General features: G+C 38.4%; 1 protein-coding gene across 5 annotated transcripts in view; it reads right to left on the minus strand.

The window, feature by feature from the left end:
• Positions 1–25100, minus strand: part of LOC136864269 (dnaJ homolog subfamily C member 5) — a 406165-nt gene that overhangs the window by 170068 nt on the left and 210997 nt on the right. For 4 of the 5 annotated variants that reach the window (XM_067141039.2, XM_067141037.2, XM_067141038.2 and 1 more), the window contains exon 5: positions 3716–3781. The exons of the other annotated variant lie outside the window; for it this stretch is intronic. In XM_067141039.2, coding sequence (XP_066997140.1) covers positions 3716–3781 — 66 coding nt within the window. The remainder of the gene's footprint in view (positions 1–3715; positions 3782–25100) is intronic. 5 annotated transcript variants of the gene reach the window in all.

The raw sequence follows: 25100 nt of genomic DNA on the forward strand, positions 1-25100 counted from the left end.
CACATTTTTTAAATAATGATCTAGTACCTTATTCTTATATAAATGAAACTGTGCATCATTTTTGAGATTGTATTATTTACTATGGAGATAGGATTTTTTCCCCTGTTGAAGTTTATTTTTTGTAAAATTATTGAAATTTTAAGGTTTGAATTTTTTTTACAGGCAAACCATAATTTCAGTTATAAAAGTAATGCACACGTTTATGGATAATGTACTAAGGGACATTCATGTGAAATTTCAAGGTAATAGCATCATATCTGTAATTCGTATAACATTTTATACATCTGAAAATGTGAAACTGAGAAAATAGCATTTTTTCTAAAACCATGCATATTTTTTAATATTTTCACTTGACTTACTCATTAGAACTGTCCTGCAGCATAAGTCACACCCTCCGTCTTCCGTTTTTCAGCCTCTTTCTTCATGTTTGTGACCTTCGCCTTCCGTCGAGTTGCTTTCTTCTTCTCAGAGGACGATCGCTGTATTTCATACTTTCTGTGAGCATCAGCCTAAGGACTGATTTTTTCTGTCACATGAGGGACTGAAGTTCTTTTGATATCGACTTCAAGTCTATTGTTGCACTGCACCCCATATTGAACTCTGCCACAGCACTGCATACACCAATTTCAAGTCTCTTTCTTGATACAAAATTTCCTTTGGACACTTTCTCCAGATGCTAGAATGTAGACTTTCGTTCTGATTCTGTGTGGCACCACGGACACATCGGGATAGTAGGGTACTTATCAGAGGCCAGTCTCTGATACACAGGCATAATCTTACACACTAATGGCTCAGAAAGCTTGACCGACATTTTATCATGACTCTGAGGTACCTTAACTTCTGCTATGCTCTTGGTATAGAAGCACCAATCACCTTAGTCTTGGGGGCATTTCTTATGTTGGGGCTTACTGTCTGTGGATATGTAATAATAGAGTGTGGCAGAGATAGCATTTTTCATGTTTGCAACAATAAGTGTGTTTTGTACAATATCATTCTTATAATAGCTGGTAAGCTTGGTAATTGTAGCATTAGTAAGACCACCTGAACGGCCACCTATCTGAACACCCTTCACTTTCCAAGTTTGTAGCATCTGTCTCAAACCTTTTGCCATTCTCTTAGCAATATGGTTTACACACTCCTCCTTCAGTACTGTGTTGATGCCATACACCACATTTCAAAATTATGTGATAAAAAACGCATAAATGCGTGTGCAGGATAATGTTCTGTGAGAAGCGAAGAGGAAGGGGCGTTTAAATGGCTGCGCAGTAGGCATTTAAATGTCTTGCTGTGCCTTTAAAAATGGCGGAACGTGGAAAATTATACTGCTAATTTATCCGCAATGGTCAGGGGTAGAGCATTATGTGAAAATGAAAAAATCGAAATATTTGATAAAATATGCCTAAAACTCAGTCTCAGTGTCCCTTAATAAATCTAAAATATTTAATTTTACTGCATTAGGCGACATAACAGAAATACAGAAGAACCTCGTTTATCTGGATTAAATGGGACCGGAACTGATCTGGATTATCAAAAATCTGGATAATCCAGAAAAAATAACAGTACATGTATAATTAACATAAGTTGTACAGTAATACCTTTCTTGAATTGTACAATAAATATAAGAACACTTTTCTTTCATTTACGACTCTGCTTTATGCACTAAAATATCTGAGCCTTTTCTGTTTTACATTTGTATAGCGTTTGTGTGCAGCACGATCACGAAGATGTTTTACTAACAACAGTTCTGCTGGTGTGGTTTCAGTTAAGGATTCTAAATAGGCCATCAGTTTGTCCAGCTGCATTGTTGCATCTTCATGAGTCATTGTTTCTTCTGATAGAGCGCGTGTTTCATCTTCCAATTCACCATCACTCTCCTCATTACCTGCCGAGTAACAAGAGGCAATAATTTATTCATCTGTCATTATGCCGTAGCCTGAATTACAGTCATTTTTCAACCAGTCATTTACGTCATTTACATCTACGTTTGAGTATCCGGGAATGCATGAAAATGTATCAGGAACTCAGAAGAGTACACCGTTTCCCATTCTCAATTCCAGGCGAATGCTGGGATGGTACCTTTGACAGACTGCGGCCAACTTACTTCCAATTCCTGTCCGTAACTATCCTTGGCGGAAAGACGTGCGAGAAGAATCTACCCCGTAAAAGAAATACTGTACAAGTAAAAATAAATTTTTATTATTTTCGATCCGGATAAAACGGACATCCAGATTAATAAGGGCCGGATAAATGAGGTTCTTGTGTATATACTTTTATTGGGTCAAGTATAAATACCTACCTTTTTGTGAAAGATCCAAATAACGTATCAGTTACATGAACTTCTCATTATGACCTTTCATTTAACAGGATTCCAATTCATTAGTATACATAAAACTCAAGAGGGAAGCTGAATTTGAGTTAATTCCATTTCTAAAGCTGAAATAATCCTAGGTAGAGAACCCAACATTACACCATATGTGCGAGCTTGAAGGTTTCACAGAACAAGCACCAGGTATTCATAATGCACAGGCTGGCATTCATACCATAAACAATTGAATATCACATGCAGGGCAAAAAGTTGCTAAGGAGGACTGAATGGGAAGACATGCAGCTCACAGCTGAATGATGATTACAGCTCTAATTGCACTATTACAAAAGAAACATGACCATGTAAGTACGTAATTTAGTTCATGCTCTTTTATTCCCCCCCCCAAAAAAGAAGAGAGAATTACTGTGGAATACAAAATTAGGAAGATATAGTCTTTAAGTGATTACTTTTCATTATTCATTATTGATAGAACATAATTCATGAAAATACATTCCACTTTTTAGGTAAGGAACATTTATATTTATTAATGCTAACTCGGTGATAAGTTTCATAGGAACAATCAAAATCTTCATCATCAGGAAGACTAAGTCACTGTGTAAAGCTTCTTACCACCCAGTCAACAATTAAGTTTGAATACCCAAAGAGTTAGGATTGTTAGAGAGCTATTAAAGAATTCATTACTTTGACTGGACAGCTTCTGGCAATAATCTTTCATAAATGATTGCTGCCTGGAATTCAAAAGCTGGGTATTTTGAACAGTAATTTAATCATTCATAAGCCTATCCTTAAAATACAATTTCCGAGGAAGGTTTAACACTTATGAAAGCACTATGTCACAGATTAATTTTTAAAGCAATTTACTGATGAATTAAATGAATGAAGTATTTTATTTACAACTTCTAAAGGTAAAATTTTGAATTAAGTAACAAAGTAGCACAATTCCTAATAAAATATATTGGCGCTCTATTCAAATTTACCACGAAGAGATTAATGGAGAAAGTATGCCTACAAATAAAAGTAGAAGTCAGCAGCAGACCAGTCATATACAATAATCTGAAATCTGTAATGTATTACTATGGTTTATTTTTACATAGATTTTAAAATGGTTATTGAAACACTACTATTTTTATTTAACCACTTTTCAAAAGAAATTTAAATTCTGACAAGTGTTTGTATCATTATTGTGAAAATCCAACAGCAATGACGAATATATTTTTCTCTTTGCTGAAGTGAAAACATATTAAAATGATTATTTAAATCAATTTTACAAGTTTAAAAACTTGGTAAACTGCTTGTCAATCTACAGGACCTCTAACATCTGCAGACATGTATCTGAGAATGGCGTCTCTGTGAATAACTAATTAAATAATATTTTTTTTATCACTGCACCTGATTGTCAGAGGATTTGGGTTGCTCGGTAACCACAGCGCCATCCACTCCGGTTCCATCGTTTCTCTACAAATAGAGCAAGCGCTCGCTCAGTCCAAAACCAATAACTAGTTAACACAACTAAGGGTAAGCAGGGAAATAAAGAATTAACATAACCAGCATGCTGAAACTTTGCTGGGATAAATATCTGATAAAGGAATAAAAACACATACAAATACAATATACAACAGTATACCACAACATCTACACATACCAAGCATTAATCTAAATGGAAGTAAAAAATCTAGAATTGTGTACAATTAATAAACAAAACAAGCAAACCAATGGTAAAAATAAATAAGCAAATAAACACAAGTAATATGACACACTGATAAGAAGAAAGAAAGCTTGGAACAAATTTAAAAAACAATAGAAATAAAAACAGAAATGAAGTTATCTTCTTGAGCGAGTGATAGGGGAACACAATATAATTCTATGATACACTTACTACGATGTACTGAAGATTTGTTCCTTGACCCCTATCCTGTCAGACTATTGTAGTAATCACGCAAGTTCAATTAAATCTTATCACTTATTTCCTCAGATATTCTCATTTAAAGTTTAAAGCATAAGGTCATTTGTTTGACAACACAACACTTTGAAGTTAACAGAAATCAAGTGATAACTGAATTTTATGAGTGAGAAAAATGTTTGGCAGACAACTTGGTCAACATTGACATCATAGTAGTAATTTTCATACTAAAGATTCTTACTTGAGAGATGATGATGATACAATATTAAAGTTGTTAAAATTGTTGGTATTTTTTAGGATTAAAATTTATCTACTGGTTTGATTATATTGTTTGAGGGTGTACCCTGCGAATAAATCTATTCTACTCTGTGCTCTAGAGCAGGGGGCTGGAATTTTGCCCTAATAGGAGTTCTTTAATGTGTCAGTCTAGTAATGTGAGTCTTTTTGTATTTAAGGATTATTACATTCCAATGACTGCCAGGATTCAACTCTACAATCCTGAGCACTGCACCAGCCAGTTGGCCTTTCATACATTTACTGCCAATCATGGTGCATACAGAAATTGTAAAGGAAAGTTCTGATAAACTTTAAAGCTCTGTAACATTGTTACTTGCCAGGAAGCTAAATTAAGTATTTAACATTAATATCAGACATGAACTGAAAATAATATTACACTTGTCGGTGATTCATTAACTTGAAGTACTCAAACTAAAGATATATGGAATGCATCATCATTATTATTATTATTATTAACAAAGACATTTTTATGTGGTTGGCCTGATGAATATCCATCCCAAGTAGTTGTATACCCAGAGTGGTGACGTATATTATACCAAACTGAACAAAAATGGCTTTAGTACTCCAGCACCTTATAAGAAAAGTTCAGAAATAAGACCACTGGAGAGGGTTGAAGATTTGTTTCATAATTCTAACAGTCGAACAGCATTTATTCCAAGTTACTTCACATTCACTTGAAGCAAATATTGGAATGATGGCTATTTAAAACCTTGGGATATCTTTCAAATCCTGCATGAAATTAAATTAACAGAACAGAATTCCACTACAACAATGCAGATTATCAGATAAAAGTTGCATATAATAAGTAAACAAGTGCAAATGCCCTGACCTAAAATATAGCAAAACATGAAATGAGAGTTAAACATCCATGACACTGAGGAAGGCCCAACGCCAAAGTACAAGTAGCCAAATATTCCAGTCTCCACAACCTTTTCAGAATAATCAAAAATGGGAAAAGACTGACTACTGAGAGTTTGGAATCAGTACCAGCAGGAACATTCCTCATCCATTCTATTTCAGATAACAATTAGTTTCTTTCATCAATCATGAATCCAGGAGATCATTTTATGCTCTAATCTCAAGATCAGAGACACACTACACCAAACAATATCTAGTGGCAAAACTACATGTTAAATGTATTATTCCAAAACAAACCAATTTTTCTGGCATTCAGTTCATAATGGACTTGTGTTGTATGTAAAAAAAAAGTAAAGATAGTAGTAGAGAAACTGCAACATTTCGAGAGGAAGTGAGGTTTAAGGCATACAGAGCGCTAGGTTTCGTCCGTAGATGTCTCTCAGGAGGAAGAAGTAAAGCCCTACGAATGGCTTATATTTCCCTGGTGCTGCCCATACTACTATATGGCCTCCCTTCCTGGCATCCAACGACAACGGAAAATATGAGGAAACTAGAGTGTGTCCAGCGACAAGCAGAACATTTAATTAACAAACACATCCCTTTAAACACAGCTATGTCATTGCCACCAGTGAACTCATTATGTACCCAAATAGACATAGCCTTCCTTAAGAAATCCCTGAAAGACAACACACACCTCTCCCCCAATTTCCACCGCCTGCAGCTTAATTACCGCTCTGTTAAGAGAGGCCAAGGAGCTACCCTTGTCCCTCCCTTTGCCAGAACCACCTCATATTTAAATAGCCCTATTCGAATAAAAGATACAAGACTTAAGAGTTTATAGAAACAGGGTACATCTACGAAGCCATTCATTACCGACTCAGACTTTTCAGTGCAAAACTGAGGTAAGTTTGTTAACTCCTTAAGGATGTGCAGTTTCAAGCTTCTCTCTTCAAAGAAAAGATCAGTTTTGAATTTAGTGCATCCAGGTACATACAAGCAGTATCAGAGGTATTTCCACTCACCACCCCTCCTCAAACTACAGATTTAAGTCACATTTTGATGAACTGAAGGTAAATATTGGGAAGAAAGAGTGAAACATGTGACAATGTGCCCTATGTGTTTGTATGCACACACTGTGCTGAAATCTTCTCTCTTGAACTGCTCAACTGATGAATACATATCACAGGCTCATGGCTAATGACAATCTGTCATTATAAGTTAAGAACTTCATTTTCCCTATTGAACTGAGATTCACAATTAGAATTAAAGAAGGTTCAACCTATTCAATACAAAGTGTGTTGTACAAGGTGTTCACAACATGTTATTTATTATTACTGGTACCGGTTTTGACGTTTAATGGCGTCATCATCAGCTAGAAATCACAAAGTAGGCAGGGTACATAACATAAAATTGTATACATGATACATGCATTGTAAAGTACAAATGATTGAGTGTTTTTACATTAAGAGCTAGATGAATAATGAGTAAAATATGATGGCATAATATAACGCATAGAGGCGTTATAGTCTAATGAGGCAGGTAGGTATTGTACAATAAAATTGGTCTGATGAATGAGAGTAAAAGTCTTAGTATAATAATAAAACGATGCAGTAAAATTTTCCACTCTTCTGTTGTTATCAATGGAGATATATAAGTCCAGGTCCAGTGTTGTGTGTGGTTGGCAAGACCATCAAATATATGTTTAAGGCCTTCTCCATTGATAACAACAGAAGAGTGGAAAATTTTACCGCATCGTTTTATTATTATACGAAGACTTTTACTCTCATTCATCAGACCAATTTTATTGTACAATACCTACCTGCCTCATTAGACTATAATGCCTCTATGCGTTATATTATGCCATCATATTTTACTCATTATTCATCTAGCTCTTAATGTAAAAACAGCCTATCATTTGTACTTTGCAATGCATGTATCATGTATACAATTTTATGTTATGTACCCTGCCCACTTTATTTCTAGCTGATGATGATGCCATTAAGCATCGAAACCAGTACTAGTAATAATAAATAACATGTTGTGAACACCTTGTACAACACACTTTGTATTGAATAGGTTGAACCTTCTTTAATTCTAATTGTAATGGCAATCTGGACGTATTAATGAGCAAATTTACAAGCATTTATTAAAAATCTTCCTTCAGTAAAAATACGGGCATTTTATGAATTCTATTTGTCAAAGAACAGAGTATTTTTGAATTTAAAAAAAAATCAATCAACTGTATGGTAGAAAAAAAATCTCTAATGCTCTCTAAACATTATGCAAATGATAAAGATATAGAGAAAAGTAATGACTTTAGTCACATGATTTACATCTTAGTTTTTACATGAAAAGTTCAGTTTCTGGTTTCTTTCTACACACTGGACACTCCCCTTATGCTTTTCGTTTGCATATGCATGAGTATATCGCACCTTTTGCCATGTGCAACTGAGAAATCACACCTACATATAGTACACAATGTGAATGTTGGTCCCTTTCTGGATTCACTCAAACACAGAAACTCTTCCCTATAAGCACTTTTAAACACTGCAACATATTTCTTTTTTGATGTTTTGGCCAAAACAAATATTAAGACACAACACAAGCACTTCTGCAGGTCTTGGCCCAGGTAGACTATGGCAGGCTACTTCTGAGGTTAAGTTACTCGCTTGAAAAGAGAAGGACTGTATTATAGACCAGAGAGGAGCACATGACTGGCCACCGTTCCCCGTACTGCCATCTGGTATCATTATTAGAACTACTATCAACCAGCCATACATCGATAGAACGAGGAAATCCGCAACAGTTTAAAATACTACGAAAATTACTGATATTGCTCTGAAAATTGGGAGATCGGTCCCGGCGAACGAGAGATCGGGAGGAACGATGAAAAATCGGGAGACTTGGCACGTCTGGGAATGCCTTATTCATGTAAATATCGCATTCATTTCTTCGTATTGAGGCTAAAGTAAAATCGAGTTGGATTTTCGAACTCTCCGGCCTCAAACACGGCTTCTTTCTTGACCTGGATGATATATTTCTATCATTCTCCTTTGAAGCAGTTTCTACTCTCCCTTCACTGACGACAGCAATAATCCAAGACAATCTGCTGCATTCTGGTACGCAGGGAACCAGTGTCTCCTACATTTCCACCTCACATCGAAGGAAACAAATAGCACTTAAAACTGTTGCAAGTTCGCCCTCTGACAACGGTGGTCTCGGAGACATCTTGAAGTGATGTGGCTAACGTGCAGAACACAAGCAGGCTGAAAATAACACACACACAGAAATCGAGGTCACCGGCATTCCATTTCAGATTTTCCGGGGGGGAGGAGGGGTGCATGCGGCAGCCATGCAACCGATTTTAATCACAAGGTCCAGTGAACACACAACTTCCCATCAATATTACTCTTCATAAATTCAGTATCACACTGTACGATTGCAGTGGTTATATTTTCTGATAACCACAACTGAATGCTTCAAAACAAACCCAAGTTTCCTGTTGTATGTATGTATGTATGTATGTATGTATGTATGTATGTTTATGCTGGGCTGAGAAAAAGTTGTTTTAAAGAAATGACAAGAACATTTTTTGGGGTGGTTGAAGAAACTGTAACTTGAGTATTATACTAAGAATACATGTGGCTGTGGCATATAAAAAATTTCATTACCATCAGACAAGTAGTTTTCCATGTATATATTTTTAAGTAAGCAGTTCCTAGAGAAGAAGCCAAAACCTGGGACAATTTTTACAACCACAAATAAAAAAAATCAATGAAATTCAAAAACACTGTCTAATTTTGTCTAATGCAGAATTTCACAAGGAAAATATTGGTATAACTCATTTTGAAATAGCCCTGTCAGTTCACTTGTAATTGATACCTGAACTCAAGTGTCCATAATACGGAAATCCAACTGTAGTCTTGGAGCATTTCCCAATTACAAATTACAAAATGGAGATCCGGTCCTGACAATTCCACTGTGGTCAGGAACCCAAACCCTATTGGGTGATATCCCATCTTATTTCCCACCAATAATTTATTCCTTTCTTCAAATTCCGTGTAAGACTGCCTGGTACACTGATTTCAATAGTTAAAATTCTTTGTTTCTTTGTATAAACTGGTGTAATTACTACTTTTGTCCCAATTAAAGGAACCTTACTCAAATCTCATGCTAATTTTATTTTTATTCTATTCCCACCTTCCCACACTATTTCACAATTTCTGGTTGAATTTTGTCCAGTTCTGGTGTTTAAGGACTGTTAATTATGCTTGAGGAAATGGAGAGAATAGTACATTAAGAGTTATGATTATTCATAACTGTTAACCTTTCGGGGCCCAAATGTGGGTATGCTCACGCTTAATGGCCACTGCAGTGGTGTGCCGAATGCATGTACTCTCCCAGTACTACGTAAAAAGAACACTAATACGGCATCTGTCGAGCACTGATGGAAACTGTATATACCAATAAGTTCACAATGCTTGATCTTTCCTGATCATCTGTACATATACATACGTTATTATTACAATAGACCGTTATGCCTTTCAGCATTCAGTTTGCAAGCCTCTGTGAATTTACTAAACGTCGCCACAATCCTCTATTTGCAACTAGTGCTGTGGCCTCGTTTAGTTCTATACCTCTTTTCTTTAAATCGTTAGAAACCGAGTCTAACCATCGTCGTCTTGGTCTCTCTCTACTCCTCTTACCCTCTGTAACAGTCCATTATTCTCCTAGGTAACCTATCCTCCTCCATTTGCCTTGCATGACCCCACCACCGTAGCCAGTTTATGCGTACAGCGTCATCCATCGAGTTCATTCCTAACTTAGCCTTTATATCCTCACTCCAAGTACCCTCCTGCAATTGTTCCCACCTGTCTGTACCAGCAATCATTCTCGCTACTTTCATGTCTGTTACTTACTCTTCTAACTTATGAATAAGATATCCTGAGTCCACCCAGCTTTCGCTCCCGTAAAACAAAGTTGGGGCTGAAAACAGACTGATTTAAAGATAGTTTCATCTGGGAGCTGACTTCCTTCTTACAGAACACTGCTGATCGCAAAAGCTCACTGCATTACCTTTACTACACCTTGATTCAATTTCACTTACGCTATTAACATCATGAACTGGAATGTTGAAGGATTAAGAGATGCTCTGAATCTACTGATGAAAAACATAATAGTAAAGTACGATATCTGCGTATTGACAGAAACCATCATAAAACATAACAGCATCATTATACCAGGATTTTACCACTACAAGGTAACAGCAAAAATGCCTGGAGGAAGAGGAAGACCATCAGGAGGAGTATCAGTATTGGTTAAACCCCATCTCACCCCCTGTAAACAGCTAATGGGAAAAGATGACATACTCGTATACTCGTCGTATGGACTAAGATTGGAGTAATTTTGGCAGTGTATTTCAATCCCGAATTCTCCGCAATGGATATTGTTGACTGTCTCTGCATAGCGTTGAACACTATTAAAAAAAATGAGAGAATTATATTAGTAGGTGATCTAAACTGTGCATTAGATAAGCAAAAAGGGAAAACCGGAGAAGTTATGGAGTTCCTACAATCACAAGGTCTAAAGCTGCTAAACCAACAATCCGACTGGACGTATGTCGGTCCAAACGGAGGGAGTACTATAGATCTCATCCTTACTAAGGGATTCAAGATGGTTGGCCCAGCTAAACCAGTTTGCTCAGAAGAAGCAGTCGTGAGAAAACACATCCCGGTCAGAGCAAAGATCATCTCAAGTATAAGCGAGACTAAAGAAATGAAAGCCAACACACTTGGCAAGAAAATTGACATAGAGAAAATAAAGGCCGACGCTACTCAAAAATGATATATCGAGAACTTGATAGAGAAGGAAAATTTAGATGAAGCAGCTCTCTCTCTAGAAAGACTCCTTAAGGCAGCGGTATTACTGCGATCTGAAAGGAAAGGAAAACTCTGGTTTGACGAAGAGTGTTAGTTGCAAAGAAAACGAACGATAGAGTCACTCCACAAGGCTAAGAATATAAAAACTACAGAAGTACTCGAGGAATATAGAGCCAAAAGAACGGTGTACAAAAAGCTCATGAAAAAGAGAATAAGTGAAAACATCGAAAAAGAAAAACAGAAGATTATAGAGGAAGCCAAGAGGGATCCATATAAAGCACTATGCCCCAACAAAAGATGATTCCAGCCAAACATACCGATGGAAATTTGGGAGGAGCATCTGCGCAAGTTCATCTGCTCGAAGGAAAGCAGGCCTCAGTTCAGACAGCCAGAGGTCTGTCATGAGCCCCAGCCTTTGACAACAGAAGAAGTAAGTTGGGCCATCAATAAAGCTAAGCAAAACAGGGCTCCAGGTACAGATGGTATTAGGAATGAGCATATTCAAAAGACAGCAACAGAAACTATATCTATATGGACTGCTCTGCTTAATAAGTGTCTAGAACTAGGCAGAATACCAACACAATGGAAAAAATCCACAAAGCCTTTATACAAAAGTAAAGGAAACACAGACGACCCCAACTCCTACAGAGGAGTAGCCTTAGAGTCGACAGGCCTAAAATTGCTAACAAGAGTCCTGACCAAGCGAATAGAGGGAATGATAGATCCACTGCTACCCAAGGAACAGTTCGGGTTTAGAAAAGGAAAGTCCACTATCAAGGCCATGGAAAATCTGCTAGGACACATCACATCTACGTTGGAAACACCAGGAGGAAAACTCTACATGATATTTGTAGACTACCTGAAGGCTTTCGATTTAGTGAAGCTGGAGAAATTGACCGGAAGATCTAACATGACAAAGCTTATATCAAATATATTAGCGGAAAATTATGTACAAATGAATGATGGGATAGACGTATCAGAGTGGATACCACAGAAAATAGGGGTCCTCCAAGGAGATCCACCGAGTCCAATCTTGTTGAACGCCTTCACATGCGATGTAGGGGTAATGATAAAAGAAAGTACCAATGGGAAAATGAATGTCTACGCGGATGACATGGCGATCGCTTCAGAGAACATTGATGAACTGCAACGAGCTATGGACTTATTTGTGGAATGGGCAGAAAAAAATGAAATCTGCATAAACAAGGACAAAACAGAAATGATTTTCAGGAAAGGTGGTAAATTCACGAAGGCTGACCAAATAATGTGTAGAGGAGTTTGGAGTTTGTGTAGACGTCATTAGACCATCTTCTATGATGTAGTATTTGTGGGAAGAGTTTGTGATAGTTGTGGCTCTTTGTTGTTAGATGCGTTGAAGTGAGCGTACTAGTCGAAAGGGAACGTTGTTGTAGTACAAGTTGTTGTCAATTGGTTGGGTAGCCAAGTTGTGTGATAAAACTCCAACATAGCCTACGGCACCAGCATTCTAACTAATATTAACTAAAAAAAGAACCATGCCATATGAAAATTCTTCAAAATGTATAGCATTTATTTGAAAAATCAATACTTATCAACTTCAAGAATCCAGGACTATTACCAATGCTCAACTTTCCTCAAGTTTTTAACAACACACCATTTGACAATTAATTGGAATGTGCTTTCCGATTTTTAACTTTATTGTAATCTCTTTTAACCCTTAGGTACTCGCGCTCATTTTCCCCCCTTTATTACTCTTTAAGACCTCCGGGACAGTATGCATTGAAAAAATACCCTAATTACAATACAATTGCATCTTATTTTACTGCAAACACTGCATAACATTAAAAAGGATGTTTACAAGAAATCAATACACATTAAATGACATTAAGTTCATGAAAATATTCTTTTTCTCACATTACACACAATTCTCACATATTTTCTTCATGTGCTCCCCACAGACGTGTTCCTTGCATTTTACACATCTAGTTTTTATTTTCCTGTCCTTTGACCTAAGGCAAATCATGCAATTCTTTCTTGAATTGTCTGGCACCTCTACATTTTCCCTGTCACCATCATCTGTACGTAGTCTTTTCTTGAGATTTCTAGGCAGGCTAGGTATAGCAGCACGTACCAACAGCCAGGGTTTCATAAGTTCTTTCACCAGCTCTTTCAAAAATACTCTCCTTGGGATGTTTTTCTTGTGGCTTGAATTGAATTCACATACAACGAAAGCGTTTATACCAACCACATTGAAGAGATTATAGAAAACGAGTGTCCATTTGTTGGTTCGTCGTGCTACGTTGTAAGTTTGGCATAACTTGTTATTTGTGTCTACACCACCTTTCGTGCTTTTATAAAGCAGAACTATTTCCGATTTCTCCTTCTCAACCTCTTCAATAGCTATCATGATGCATTCTGGAGATCAGTATTACCGCTTTATGATTGCTCAATATTTCGCAGTCTGGATCAGAATCAGAAGCAACTGGGACATCATCATCATCATCATCATCATCATAATAAACTTCTTCTTCTTCAAGCCACTGCTCAATATCCTGTACTTGACGACTGTGCCTTCCAACCGTATTCATCTGAAAGCGAAATACAAATCGAAGTAACCCACTCTATTTGCTGCACTGTATCTCATGTCAAAGTAGAAGCGCCTTATAGGCCTACTGTAGGTTATAGGCTTACTTTTGTATATTAGCAATTCCCAGACTTTACAAGAGGTTCAGATGCTGGCCAAAATATGTGTATTACACATTCACATCATCAAAACTAAACAAATAGTTATAAGCAATATGTGCAAGAATATGAACATATTTTATTTTCATACGTAATTACTCGCGTGGGGTCTTCCAGGCCTGGTCACTGCTCTCCACTGAGTACCTTACTTGGCAACAGTGAGCCATCTACTGAACTGAGCTCCCCTCCCCACTACATGAAGCTATTGCAAGTGTCAAGGTCACACGTAGTCACTTCGGGAAAATATAACAATTTATAAATTTAATTTATATTGATATTAAAGGTTAATATCAAGAATCAACCACCTATGTCATAATTCTCAAATAACTGTCATGTTTATAGACTCAAATATTAACACAAATATTAAGTAATAGTATACTACATTTTATATTGTAATAGTTGTTTAACTATCTCTAATCAATTTTACAAGACATAGTTACCTTCCAATCAGGTAGGTGATCTATTCCTAAGGTAAAATATGGCTGATGATGCCTACTATTGATGGGTGAAACATGTATCATCCAATGTAGTAATTTTATGTTAATTTTGATAAGGACGAAGTCCTAATTTTTTAGATTGTATTGTATTGAATAGGTGGGAAAACAATAAAAATATACTGGTGTTATTTAATAAAAATACTTTCGATACGGATCCAAAAATGAATTTTATCACATGTAAGTGCTGGCATCACGAGGTTTACCAACGGCTGGAAGCAAAGCGGACCGACAAGAGAGACCAGGATTTGATAGACGAGGAGGACCCAGGCAGTTTTGACTATGAAGTCGCCTTGGAGGAAGAAACCAACGACCAGGTAAGTATTATGTTCGCATAACTAACTGCTTTGATTCAGGCCCAGTCAAAAAAAATCAAGGCTCAGTCTGGAAAAATCGAGGCCCAATCCAAAAAACTCTAGTGGAAAATCGAAGCCCAGTCTCAAGAAATAAAGGGCCGAATCAATTCTTTGGTCAAAGATCTGAAAGAGGATATTTCAAAAATTAATGAGAAAATCAGCAGCTTAGAATTAGACACAGATAAAGTAAAAAGTGATATGCACACCTTGGAAAACAAAGTCGAGGAGAAGATTGGAGAAACTGAGTGGGAATCCAACAATCTTACATCCGAAGTAGGCCAGAAATTTACAAAGTTTGAATCTGAGGTCAACAGAAAAATTTTATCCTGGAGAAAAACATTTCAACAGGCAGTAGTCAACATGGCAGAGATATGAACCTCCCCCTTGGGATACTGGTTGATTCCAGAGTTATCAAAAAAAGCCTACCGGAATTTCATGGGAGGCTCGAGGAGTGTCCTAAAACATTTCTAAAGACATCGGAGTCTCTACTGGATAGGACAAATATACCTACGGAAATATATTTGCAAATTGTCAGTCAGCAACTAAAAGCGTCAGCAGGGGCTTGGTGGCAGAACATTAGAGCTCAGCCTCGACTGGGAGGAACTCAAGAATGAATTTGTCCAGAGATTTGACTTGGAGGCTGTCCAAACTTCTGTACAAGAAAAAGTTCCTAACTGAAGCACAACCCGGTGCAATGAGAGCAGGAGCTTTCGTAATTAAAAAACTCCAGCTCTTTAAGAGAATCTGCGAAGGGGAAAGTATTGACAAGAGCATCCCTTATATAACTGAACTGCTACATGATAATGTTCGATAACTTGTTAAGGTCTTTTTTTTTTTGCTAGGGGCTTTACGTCGCACTGACACAGATAGGTCTTATGGCGACGATGGGATAGGAAAGGCCTAGGAGTTGGAAGGAAGCGGCCGTGGCCTTAATTAATTTGCCTGGTGTGAAAATGGGAAACCACAGAAAACCATCTTCAGGGCTGCCGATAGTGGGATTCGAACCTACTATCTCCCGGATGCAAGCTCACAGCCGCGCGCCTCTATGCGCACGGCCAACTCGCCTGGTACTTGTTAAGGTGGCACAACCAAAAACATTTGAAGAGCTCCGTCACATCATAGCAAAATTAGACAAAGGAACAAGTTACCATGCCTCAAAAACAAAAACCTCAACAGTGGAGGAACCCTGGAAATGCTACCGATGTGGGCGGACCGGACATCTAAAAGACCGTTGCCCGGAAAACTAGATTGGGACCGTTCGAGTCGGGGCAAGGATGATTCCGGCAGAATGAAGAAGCCCCATAGACACTACACCTGGCTAGAAAGTGAACATATAGGTGAAATCTATAGTGATGATGAACCTAATCCACCCCACCCGGCTATTAACTTGACGGTTAATGACAAGCTTTCCATCGCTATCCTTGACACTCAAGCTTCACACTCATTTGTGAACATGAATGTGGCAAAATTATTAAATCCTGTTCATCCTGCTAAGGTGGCAAAAGTCAAGGGGGCAACCCATAACATACAAGATTGAGGGTTGTACCTTTCTTCAAGCCAAGTGCTCTACTGTAGTCATAGATATACTGGTAAAGGTTGTCAAGGATTTGATACCTGACATATTAGGGCATGACTTCTTAACTAATATGCGGTAGTGATAGATTATACAGCCAATGAAATATTCTTTGGTAATAAAAAGGGAATTAGGTTGGCATGAGTAGAAAATAAAGCCTTTGAGTCGCAAACTTTAGAAACCAATGTATTGGCCAAACTGAAAACAGGGCTGTTGAGGGTGGAGGAGAAGGAAGACCTTGAGAAGTTGCTGAATAAGTTCCCTGAAATCATTACTGATAGAGTTGGATTTACCACAACGGTAAAATATAAAATAATAAGGATAATGCCCCAGTTAAACAAAGGCCTTACCCACTTAACCCAGATAAAAGAAAATTTGTAATAGAAAAAGTTAAGGAAATGGAGAACCAAGGATTGATTGAACCTTCAGTATCAAGATGGACTTCTCCAATAATAATACCTAAGAAGAAAAATGGTGATTACTGACTTTGTGTCGACCTACGTCAGGTATATAACAAGACTATATCAGATGCCTACCCCATGCCGGATCTCCGACATCTGATAAAGCAAGCGAGTGAGGCAAAAGTCTTCAGTACCCTCGATTTGAACTCTGGCTACTGGCAAGTGGAAGTCGAAAAAGAGTCTTGACTGATGACTGCTTTTCCCAGCCCAAGAGGACTATCAATTCAGAGTCATGCCTTTTGGTCTTAAGAATGCTCCATCCACCTTTATGCATCTGATTGACAAAGTCTTGTCCAGATACACAGGCAAATTTTGTCAGGTCTATCTGGACGACATCCTTGTGTACAGCAAGATGTTTTCGGACCATTTGGAACACCTAGCTAAAGTCTTAGAAGGATTCACGGACTTACCTGCCAAGTCAAGAAGTGTCAGTTCTCATCAAACTCAGTTGAGTACGTAGGTCATGTATTGACGGACAAAGGCTTGGAGACACAAACTGAGAAGAATAGGGCCATTGAGGAACAGGAAAAGCCTCGCATGAAACATCAGGTACTTCAATTTTTAGGCCTCTGTGGGTGATACAGTAGCTTTGTACCACACATTGAAATGAAAGCTGCTCCACTAACTGACCTCCTCAATAAAAACATACCATTTAAATGGACCCAAAGGGAAGAAACAGCCTTCCAGGAAATAAAAAGATCTGTTTGTGACTCTCCAAGTCTAGCTTATCTGGATGCAAGCCGGAAGGTCTGCTTGCAAACAGATGCGAGTGACATTGGTCTTGGGGGTGTACTGAACCACAACAGAGCAGGAGGAGGCAGGGATATAATTATGTATGCTAGTAGGAAACTCTCTGTTCCCGAGATAAACTATTGTACAGCTGAGGAGGCATTAGCGGTTGTATGGGCGGTCAGGAAGTTCAGAGGATATCTAGAAGGACGGAAGTAAGGAAGGAAGTTCAGACTCTTTACAGACAACTCTTCACTTCAGTGGTTGAATCGAGTTCCTGGAACTAAGTCCAAACTGATGTGATGGGCCTTGATCCTTTCCGATTTTGACTTTGAAATTTGTCATGTTCCAGGCATAGCCAGTCAAGCTGCTGACAGTCTATCAAGAAATCCTGAGGACGGACAGAAAACCACACACTTACCGGAGAGAGATATACCTGGGCCAACTAAGAAATCTCAAACCGACCCTGTGCTTCTTGCTATCCGGCGGGGAAATAATAAGATCGATGTAGATTTAATAAGGAAGTGGTAGACTAAGGACATGTCCTGTAACAGAATGGCATCCTGGATCAGCAAACGCAGCACTGATTGTCGATCTGCCCCAGCTCAGTTTAAGATGTGCTACAAGAACTTTCGACTCTTTCGACTAAAGTATACTTCCCACCTGCCTGGATCTTCTCTGGTCATCGTCATTCCGAGGTCGCAGACTGCGAGGATTTTGGGAAAATACCACGATAATCCAGAAGCCGGTCATCCTGGTCAAGAGGAAGCCTACTCTTTGATTCGGCGATGTTTCTTCTGGGTACACATGCATCAGGACATCAAGAACTACGTGCAAGCCTGTGGAATCTGTGCTTGTACTAAGGCGAACAACCAGAAGGTGAGTACCAGCATGAGAGGACGCTGACCACATCAGCCTTGGGAGGTTCTCTTGACCTTATGGAACCGTACCTTAGGACATCTCGGGGAAAGACGGGGATCCTCATGGTGACCGACCTATTCACCAGATGGGTGGAAGCATTCGCCATCCCTGAAGCTACATCGGGACGTATCGTCCAACTCTTAAGGATGGAAGTCTTCAGTCGGTATGGGTATCCTCGGTGTCAATTCACAGACAATGGCAGTCAGTTCACCTCGAGACAGTGGTTGCAAGCTCTGTTGGAGCGGGGAATTGAACACTGAACTACACCGATCTATCATCCGCAAGCAAATCCCACCGAACGGAGAAACCAGGAGCTAAAGAAGATGCTTTGGATTCACTTGGTAGACAGAGAACATACCAAATGGGACAAACACCTACACGAGTCCCTTCTGGCTATCAGATAGCGGGTTAACAGCATCACGGGTTTCTAACCTGCGGACCTCTTCCTTGGACGTTCAATGAAGAGAATTGGCGACTGGAATTTTGTTCATGGACAAAGAGAGAAACTGGAGGATCCTGATACCTGGCACACGCGGACCCAGCAGCAGATTCACAGGTGCACCGCTAGTCCGAAACGCGTTCAAGGAGAGAGGCCGAGAACAATGATGCACCAGAGGAAAGGGAGTTCAGACTTGGAATTCTAGTTCTTCGTCGAAACCATTCCCTCAGGAACAGGCTTCAGATATTCCACGCTGGGATGGCTCCAAAGTGGCTCGGACCTTTCGAGGTGAATAAGAAGTTGGGAAATGGTGTGTATCTCCTGAAGACTACACCGTCGATGAAGGTGCATGCATGTGTATTGGTAAACAGTAATGAAAGTTCTAGCTGGATCCATTACTGGAGTACTCCATTCGACTGGCTGGTCGATCGATGTTTCGAGTGTGTTCCATTAGAGTGTTGTAAGAACCCATCCAGAAATCTATAATTCTAGACTGTTGATCGAACAGTATATATATCGAGCCATCAGTCAGTGAGGCGGCGAGTTCAAGAGAGCATATGTTATAGTGCGCGAGTCAGTATTGTTGATATCTGTACTTGTCAGAATCGACTTCAGGGTACTCTGCTATTAAGTGTTGTAGTGTCACTTGCTAGTGTGTATAATTGTATGTTGTGACTTACAGTGCAAATAAAGTAAATTACACAAGGAAGTGAACGTGTTCTTGTGTATATTTATTTCCGTTAAATAAAATCGCATTTGAGAATGATATCATAAGGTTTACTCTTGGACATGTAACCTTCATCAAGGAGTAGAACAATTGAACTGGCACCTGCAAGTTACCACAGTCACAAAGTTCATGTACTTCATACCTGTGAAGTTTTACAATCTGTAGAGCTGTGATGTCTGATTTATTTGGAACTATTTGGGGCTATGACTGAGAAGAACGTGGCTGGTTCTCCTACCTTACGATATCATTCTGGCACTCAAAAGAAGCTGAAATGGGCACTATGGAAACGTACATCTTGGATGGCCAAAAGTACGATTTGAACTCTCTTCTTTCCTCAATTGTTATAGTGAGAGTAAGTACACCCAATGTACTCCCTTGACATGTCATACCACAGAGTAAAGCTGACTGTGAGAAGAAATAAATGTACCATTGGTAAGTTTTACCATGTGCTACATAAATAAGCTTGGGATCCAGATGTTTTGTCATTCGTCTTCTAATGATCCTTAATAGAACAACATTGTCCCCTCAGGCACATGCTGGTGGTATGATGGGTCTTCCACTTTCTGATTACAAATAAGATGACAATAGGTAGTGAATGCTACATGGTACTTTACTCACCCTATCAGTTTATTCTGTCATTCCAATGGGTTCTACGAAAATAATGGCTATAATGCTAGGCTGTAATGTTACAGAAAATCATGTATTTTTAATAACTATACAATTCTACCATAGGATATTTCTTGTGACAGTAAAATTAGTCATGATCATCGACGCAATGATGAGATACTATCAGAAATATATACTGTAACTGTAAATTTTTTCCACATACCTTCAAATTTCCTTATAAATCACCAAAGATAAATATTTTCCTTTTTTCCTTACCCTTTATTATATAGGAGTTTGTGCAGAAATCTTCATTTAATCCTTACATAGATCTATATTTTATATATGCCACTATTATTTTAGTCCAACTTGCAGCAACATTTTATACACTTACCAACATCAGATTAACATCCTAGAGGTTTGCACATTTCTCCGTGGATGTGTTCAACTACGATGCTAGCCGCAGTGCAAAATATTTCACAGATGAATACTTACCTTCTTGCTGGTCATTTGAGCAATATTTACAGCTAAAGAAAGAAACCCAATATAAATATGACACTTTCCACTTCTAGTTAACTAATGCCCTGGAGTACTAAAAATATTATCTATTTTCCAGTTCCCATATACTATGGTTGTTTGACGAGAAGTCGCGTGCATGCAGGGTAAGGGGGTGCGGAGAGTAAGCATTGCTGCTGCGCATGCGCCAATCTCAAGTCTCAAGGCCTGACAAGAAACATCGGTTCCATCCGTGGTAAACCAGATAGACATTGCCCTAAACATTGTTGTTTTTAGCACATCTGCTTGCGAATGTTAGACATAGTTCTGGCATGACTCCAAAAGATAACTAATAATGTTCTTGAAGGACTGTCTGCAAATTACAGAAATCTTCCTCATCGTGGCATTTCTACTCAGTTTTCTACTTAAATGGGAATACTATCTGTGTCTCACGAAGTCTCGGCAGCTTGTAGGTGCTGCACGAGTAACAGATACTGTACTAAGCTACAAACATTTGTCATGATGAACAGTGTGAGCTCTCTGAAGAAGTGTGTTCATTATTCAACTGTTCATTATGCAGTACTTCAAGTAAATGTGTAAATATAGCACAACTGCACTTCTAATTTGAAACTTGATAGCAGCATCTTAGTTCACAAGAGGAACATTTAAAAAGCCTTAGAGATATTCCTAGATGTTCTCCTAAATTATGGAACTGGAACTAACAAAACAAAAGCTATTAATATTATTGAGGCAAGACATAGCATTTTGCAGCTTATGGTGGGCAACGTTAACTGATACTAAAAGAGAGTGTGAAGAGACAACACACTGTCACTGTACAGAATTCTAACCCGAAGTGAAGGAAGTCACTTTTGTATTCATGGATTTATTTATGCCAAATTAGAAGCTATGTATTTATTTGTGTGTTATCAGCATTATATATTTCATTGTAAGAATACTGTATGTATTTATTAATGTATTATAAACATAATTTAGTTCATCGTAAGAACAATATGTCAAATTGGTGAAATTCTGTGGCACAAAAATTTGGGAATATTTGTTAAAGTAGAGAGCTAAATATAGAGAAAGTTATGTAAGAAGTTGGTTTGTCCAACATGACGCATATCACCCAACAGTTTTCAGGACATCAGTATTTTGAAAACGGCGTGCCACATGTGAAGAGAATGGAAGATAGTGATTAGCTCAAACGAAAAAATTATGCGAGGGTAGGAGTGATGACTAGTAGGAGAACCACGTGACCCGAAAAGTTTATTTAATGGCTGGTTTGCCTTTTCTGAAGTGTGCGATCAGCTTGTTCTTTTGAATTGTGGTCTTGTCTGTTTGTGTCTTCGAGAACTGTGGCTTGAATCTTGACTTTTGACTGGGACATCGTACTGACTTTGGCACTCTGCACGTCTATGGAAATTTCCTGAGCTGCTAAGCGTCATCATACAACTGGACGTTGCAAGCTTCCGATCACCTGCTCACCGCGTCATCAATACGTCAGTGGTACGTCATCTTCTGTCTACCTTCTTGAACAAACTGTGCATATTTCCAGCACCTTCCATATGTCCAATATAAACCGACTTTTCCACTTATTCCTCAGTCCAGGTTCAATTGTGGTGTGTGTGGAGGGCTAAAGATCCAGTTACGCTGCGTGCTGGTCACGCGCTATTTCCATCTTTATTACTGGACTTCACAGGAAGACATTCGGTGAACAAAATATTTTTTACATTATCTGGACTTAGATTCCTGTAGACTAGTCAGGCTCTTATTACTCGCCTCTACTCAAGGGATCATACTGCTCTGTCTGAAAATTTTTAGTGTAAATTTTGGAAATTCAGACATCGTAATGACTGACTAGGAATTTTCTAAGTATTATTTTCCATCAATACTTCATGTACTTTTTCACCACGTGGTGATAGTTTACCTTTTATTCTGCATTTTTGGTTTGCCGGATGAATTCTTCGTTTTCCATTCCCGCCTGTGCCCTTCCTTTCCTTTTATTCTTTTCTTTTTTAGGTGTTATGACTTATTCAATTTTGTTCAATTGTGTTTTGGATGTTTAATTCTGATTTGTTGTCTAACTTCTAGTGGCTCTTTATGATCAGTGTTCTTTCGCCTTTTAAGGCACTGATATCAGCATGTTGTTATTCATTCTTTGCAACTTGTCGATCCTCCACCTTTTACTATTTGTATATTGCTGGTTTATAATACACCTCAGTTAATTGTTTTATTGCCTTCTAAGACCACTGGATATTCAACAAATTTTTTGTTAGAAAATATGTTGCAGTTTCCTGACTGGTTTGAATTTCGGACTGTCATGCACAACTACTTTTTACCATTTGAGGTCCAACATAAGCTCAGTTTGGAATTCGTACAACGTCTCATGAGTATGTAGATGCAATCACTACCTATAGTGATGTCCTAAATATTGCATGTACTATAAAGTGAATTGATTTCTATTGTTCAATTTTATGCCATTCCCTCCTTCTGTCAGTTGTTTAATGTAGCTAGTCCACCTACTTCTATGCTCCAGTTGTATAATATGGCCCACCGGGCGAGTTGGCCATGCGATTAGGGGCGCGCAGCTGTGAGCATGCATTCACGAGATAGTGGATTCGAACCCCACTGTCGGCAGCCCTGAAGATAGTTTTCCATGGATTCCCACTTTGACACCACGCAAATGCTGCGGTTGTACCTTAATTAAGGCCATGGCCACTTCCTTCCCACTCCTATGCCTTTCCTATCCCATAGTAGCCATAAAACATATCTGCATCGGTGTGACGTAAAGCAAGTTGTGAAATAATATATATATATATATATATATAGCCTAAGTCCACACTGTTCATTCTCTTAGTGACATATGGTACCACACCTCTATCCTTTCACCGGTTCACCAACAGAATCAACTTCCTGTTAATACCACTTTGTCATCTACAACTATTGCCTCACCTACTCCTAGATCATCGATTATTTGTTTTCGTTGTAAGGGCATCGGACAAATCTCCAAGAATTGTGCTACTCCCAATCAGGGAAACACCTTTCAACCTCGTCAGTAGGCAGTAGGCGAACTTTACGGGTAAATCTGCCTTCTAATGTTAATTTCACCCAAAGTGACAACTATACACGAAGTGCTAATTTTCATTACTGATAAGTACAAAAATACCCTACTAAACTGGTTTCTTATAATCCAACAAACAGTTCCAGTTCTCCTCCTCCTCCTCCTCCTCCTCCAGAATCGTCATTTCCTTGCATACATGCTTCTTTGATAATTTCATTACCACCTCGCTCTGCACAGACAGCAAGGTTGTCATTAAAATGAACATACGAACTGAAGTTCACATCAGCATCAGTGATCGATGTGTCAGTTTCACCTTCAGAACTATCGTCATCTTTTACGCCTGCTTTACAAAAGCAATTTTTGATGGCTGAAGAGGATATCTGTTTCCATGCAGATGAAATGAAATTCATGACCTATAAAGATATGTAAACTAAACAAATGAAATTGCAAAGATATGGCAGATATAGATTTATGATTTTAGAAAACAAGAAAAATTAAGTTTATAGTCACCTCAAGAATGTTGATAGTGGGATTGTTTCTCTCTCTGCATCAATCTGAACTACTGCATATTGCACTAACATTTTCTTGTAATGGACTTCGAAGTTTGCAGTTATGCCCAAGTTTAGTGCCTGAAGCACAGTGATACAGTTTTGCTGGAAGGAAACTCCACTTGAACATTCTGCAGAGACAGAGATGGATGAGCAACACAATGATCCATACATAACAAGAACCTTAATTTTTCTTTTTTCTTTTTTTCATGGTTGTGCCTAATTCTTTAAGTCATTCTTCAAAGCCATCGTCATCCACCAATTTTTGTTTTCCTCATAATCCATTTTTGAAGCAGCATGGATTCTGCGACTTTCTTATAAACCAGTGGCAAAGGTTTATCTGAACCATCAGAATTCGTAGCCAGCAGAACAGTTGCCCGGACCATACTCCTCTTCCCTCCTTGGCAAGAGTCACCTTTCTCAGCAAGTTTTGTACTTGGTAACAGATTATAAAGAGTCTGGTTTCTTCACAGTTGTACATGTTATTGGGCATACACAATCTAGAATAAGTTGTGGCAGAATCTACTTTTCCAGTGCTACACTGTTATGTCATCAAGGGCTTTTGATTCTCCACAAATCATCCTTCCAGTTATACCATGGCGTTCCTTGAAATTCTGAAGCCATCCTGTGGATGCCTTAAAACCATATGTTACGTTCAGCAATTTCACAAATTCCATGGTTTTTGATTTTAGCATCTCTTCACTAACTGGCA

This window comes from Anabrus simplex, chromosome 2 (genome assembly GCF_040414725.1).
Source record: "Anabrus simplex isolate iqAnaSimp1 chromosome 2, ASM4041472v1, whole genome shotgun sequence".
NCBI lineage: Eukaryota > Metazoa > Arthropoda > Insecta > Orthoptera > Tettigoniidae > Anabrus > Anabrus simplex.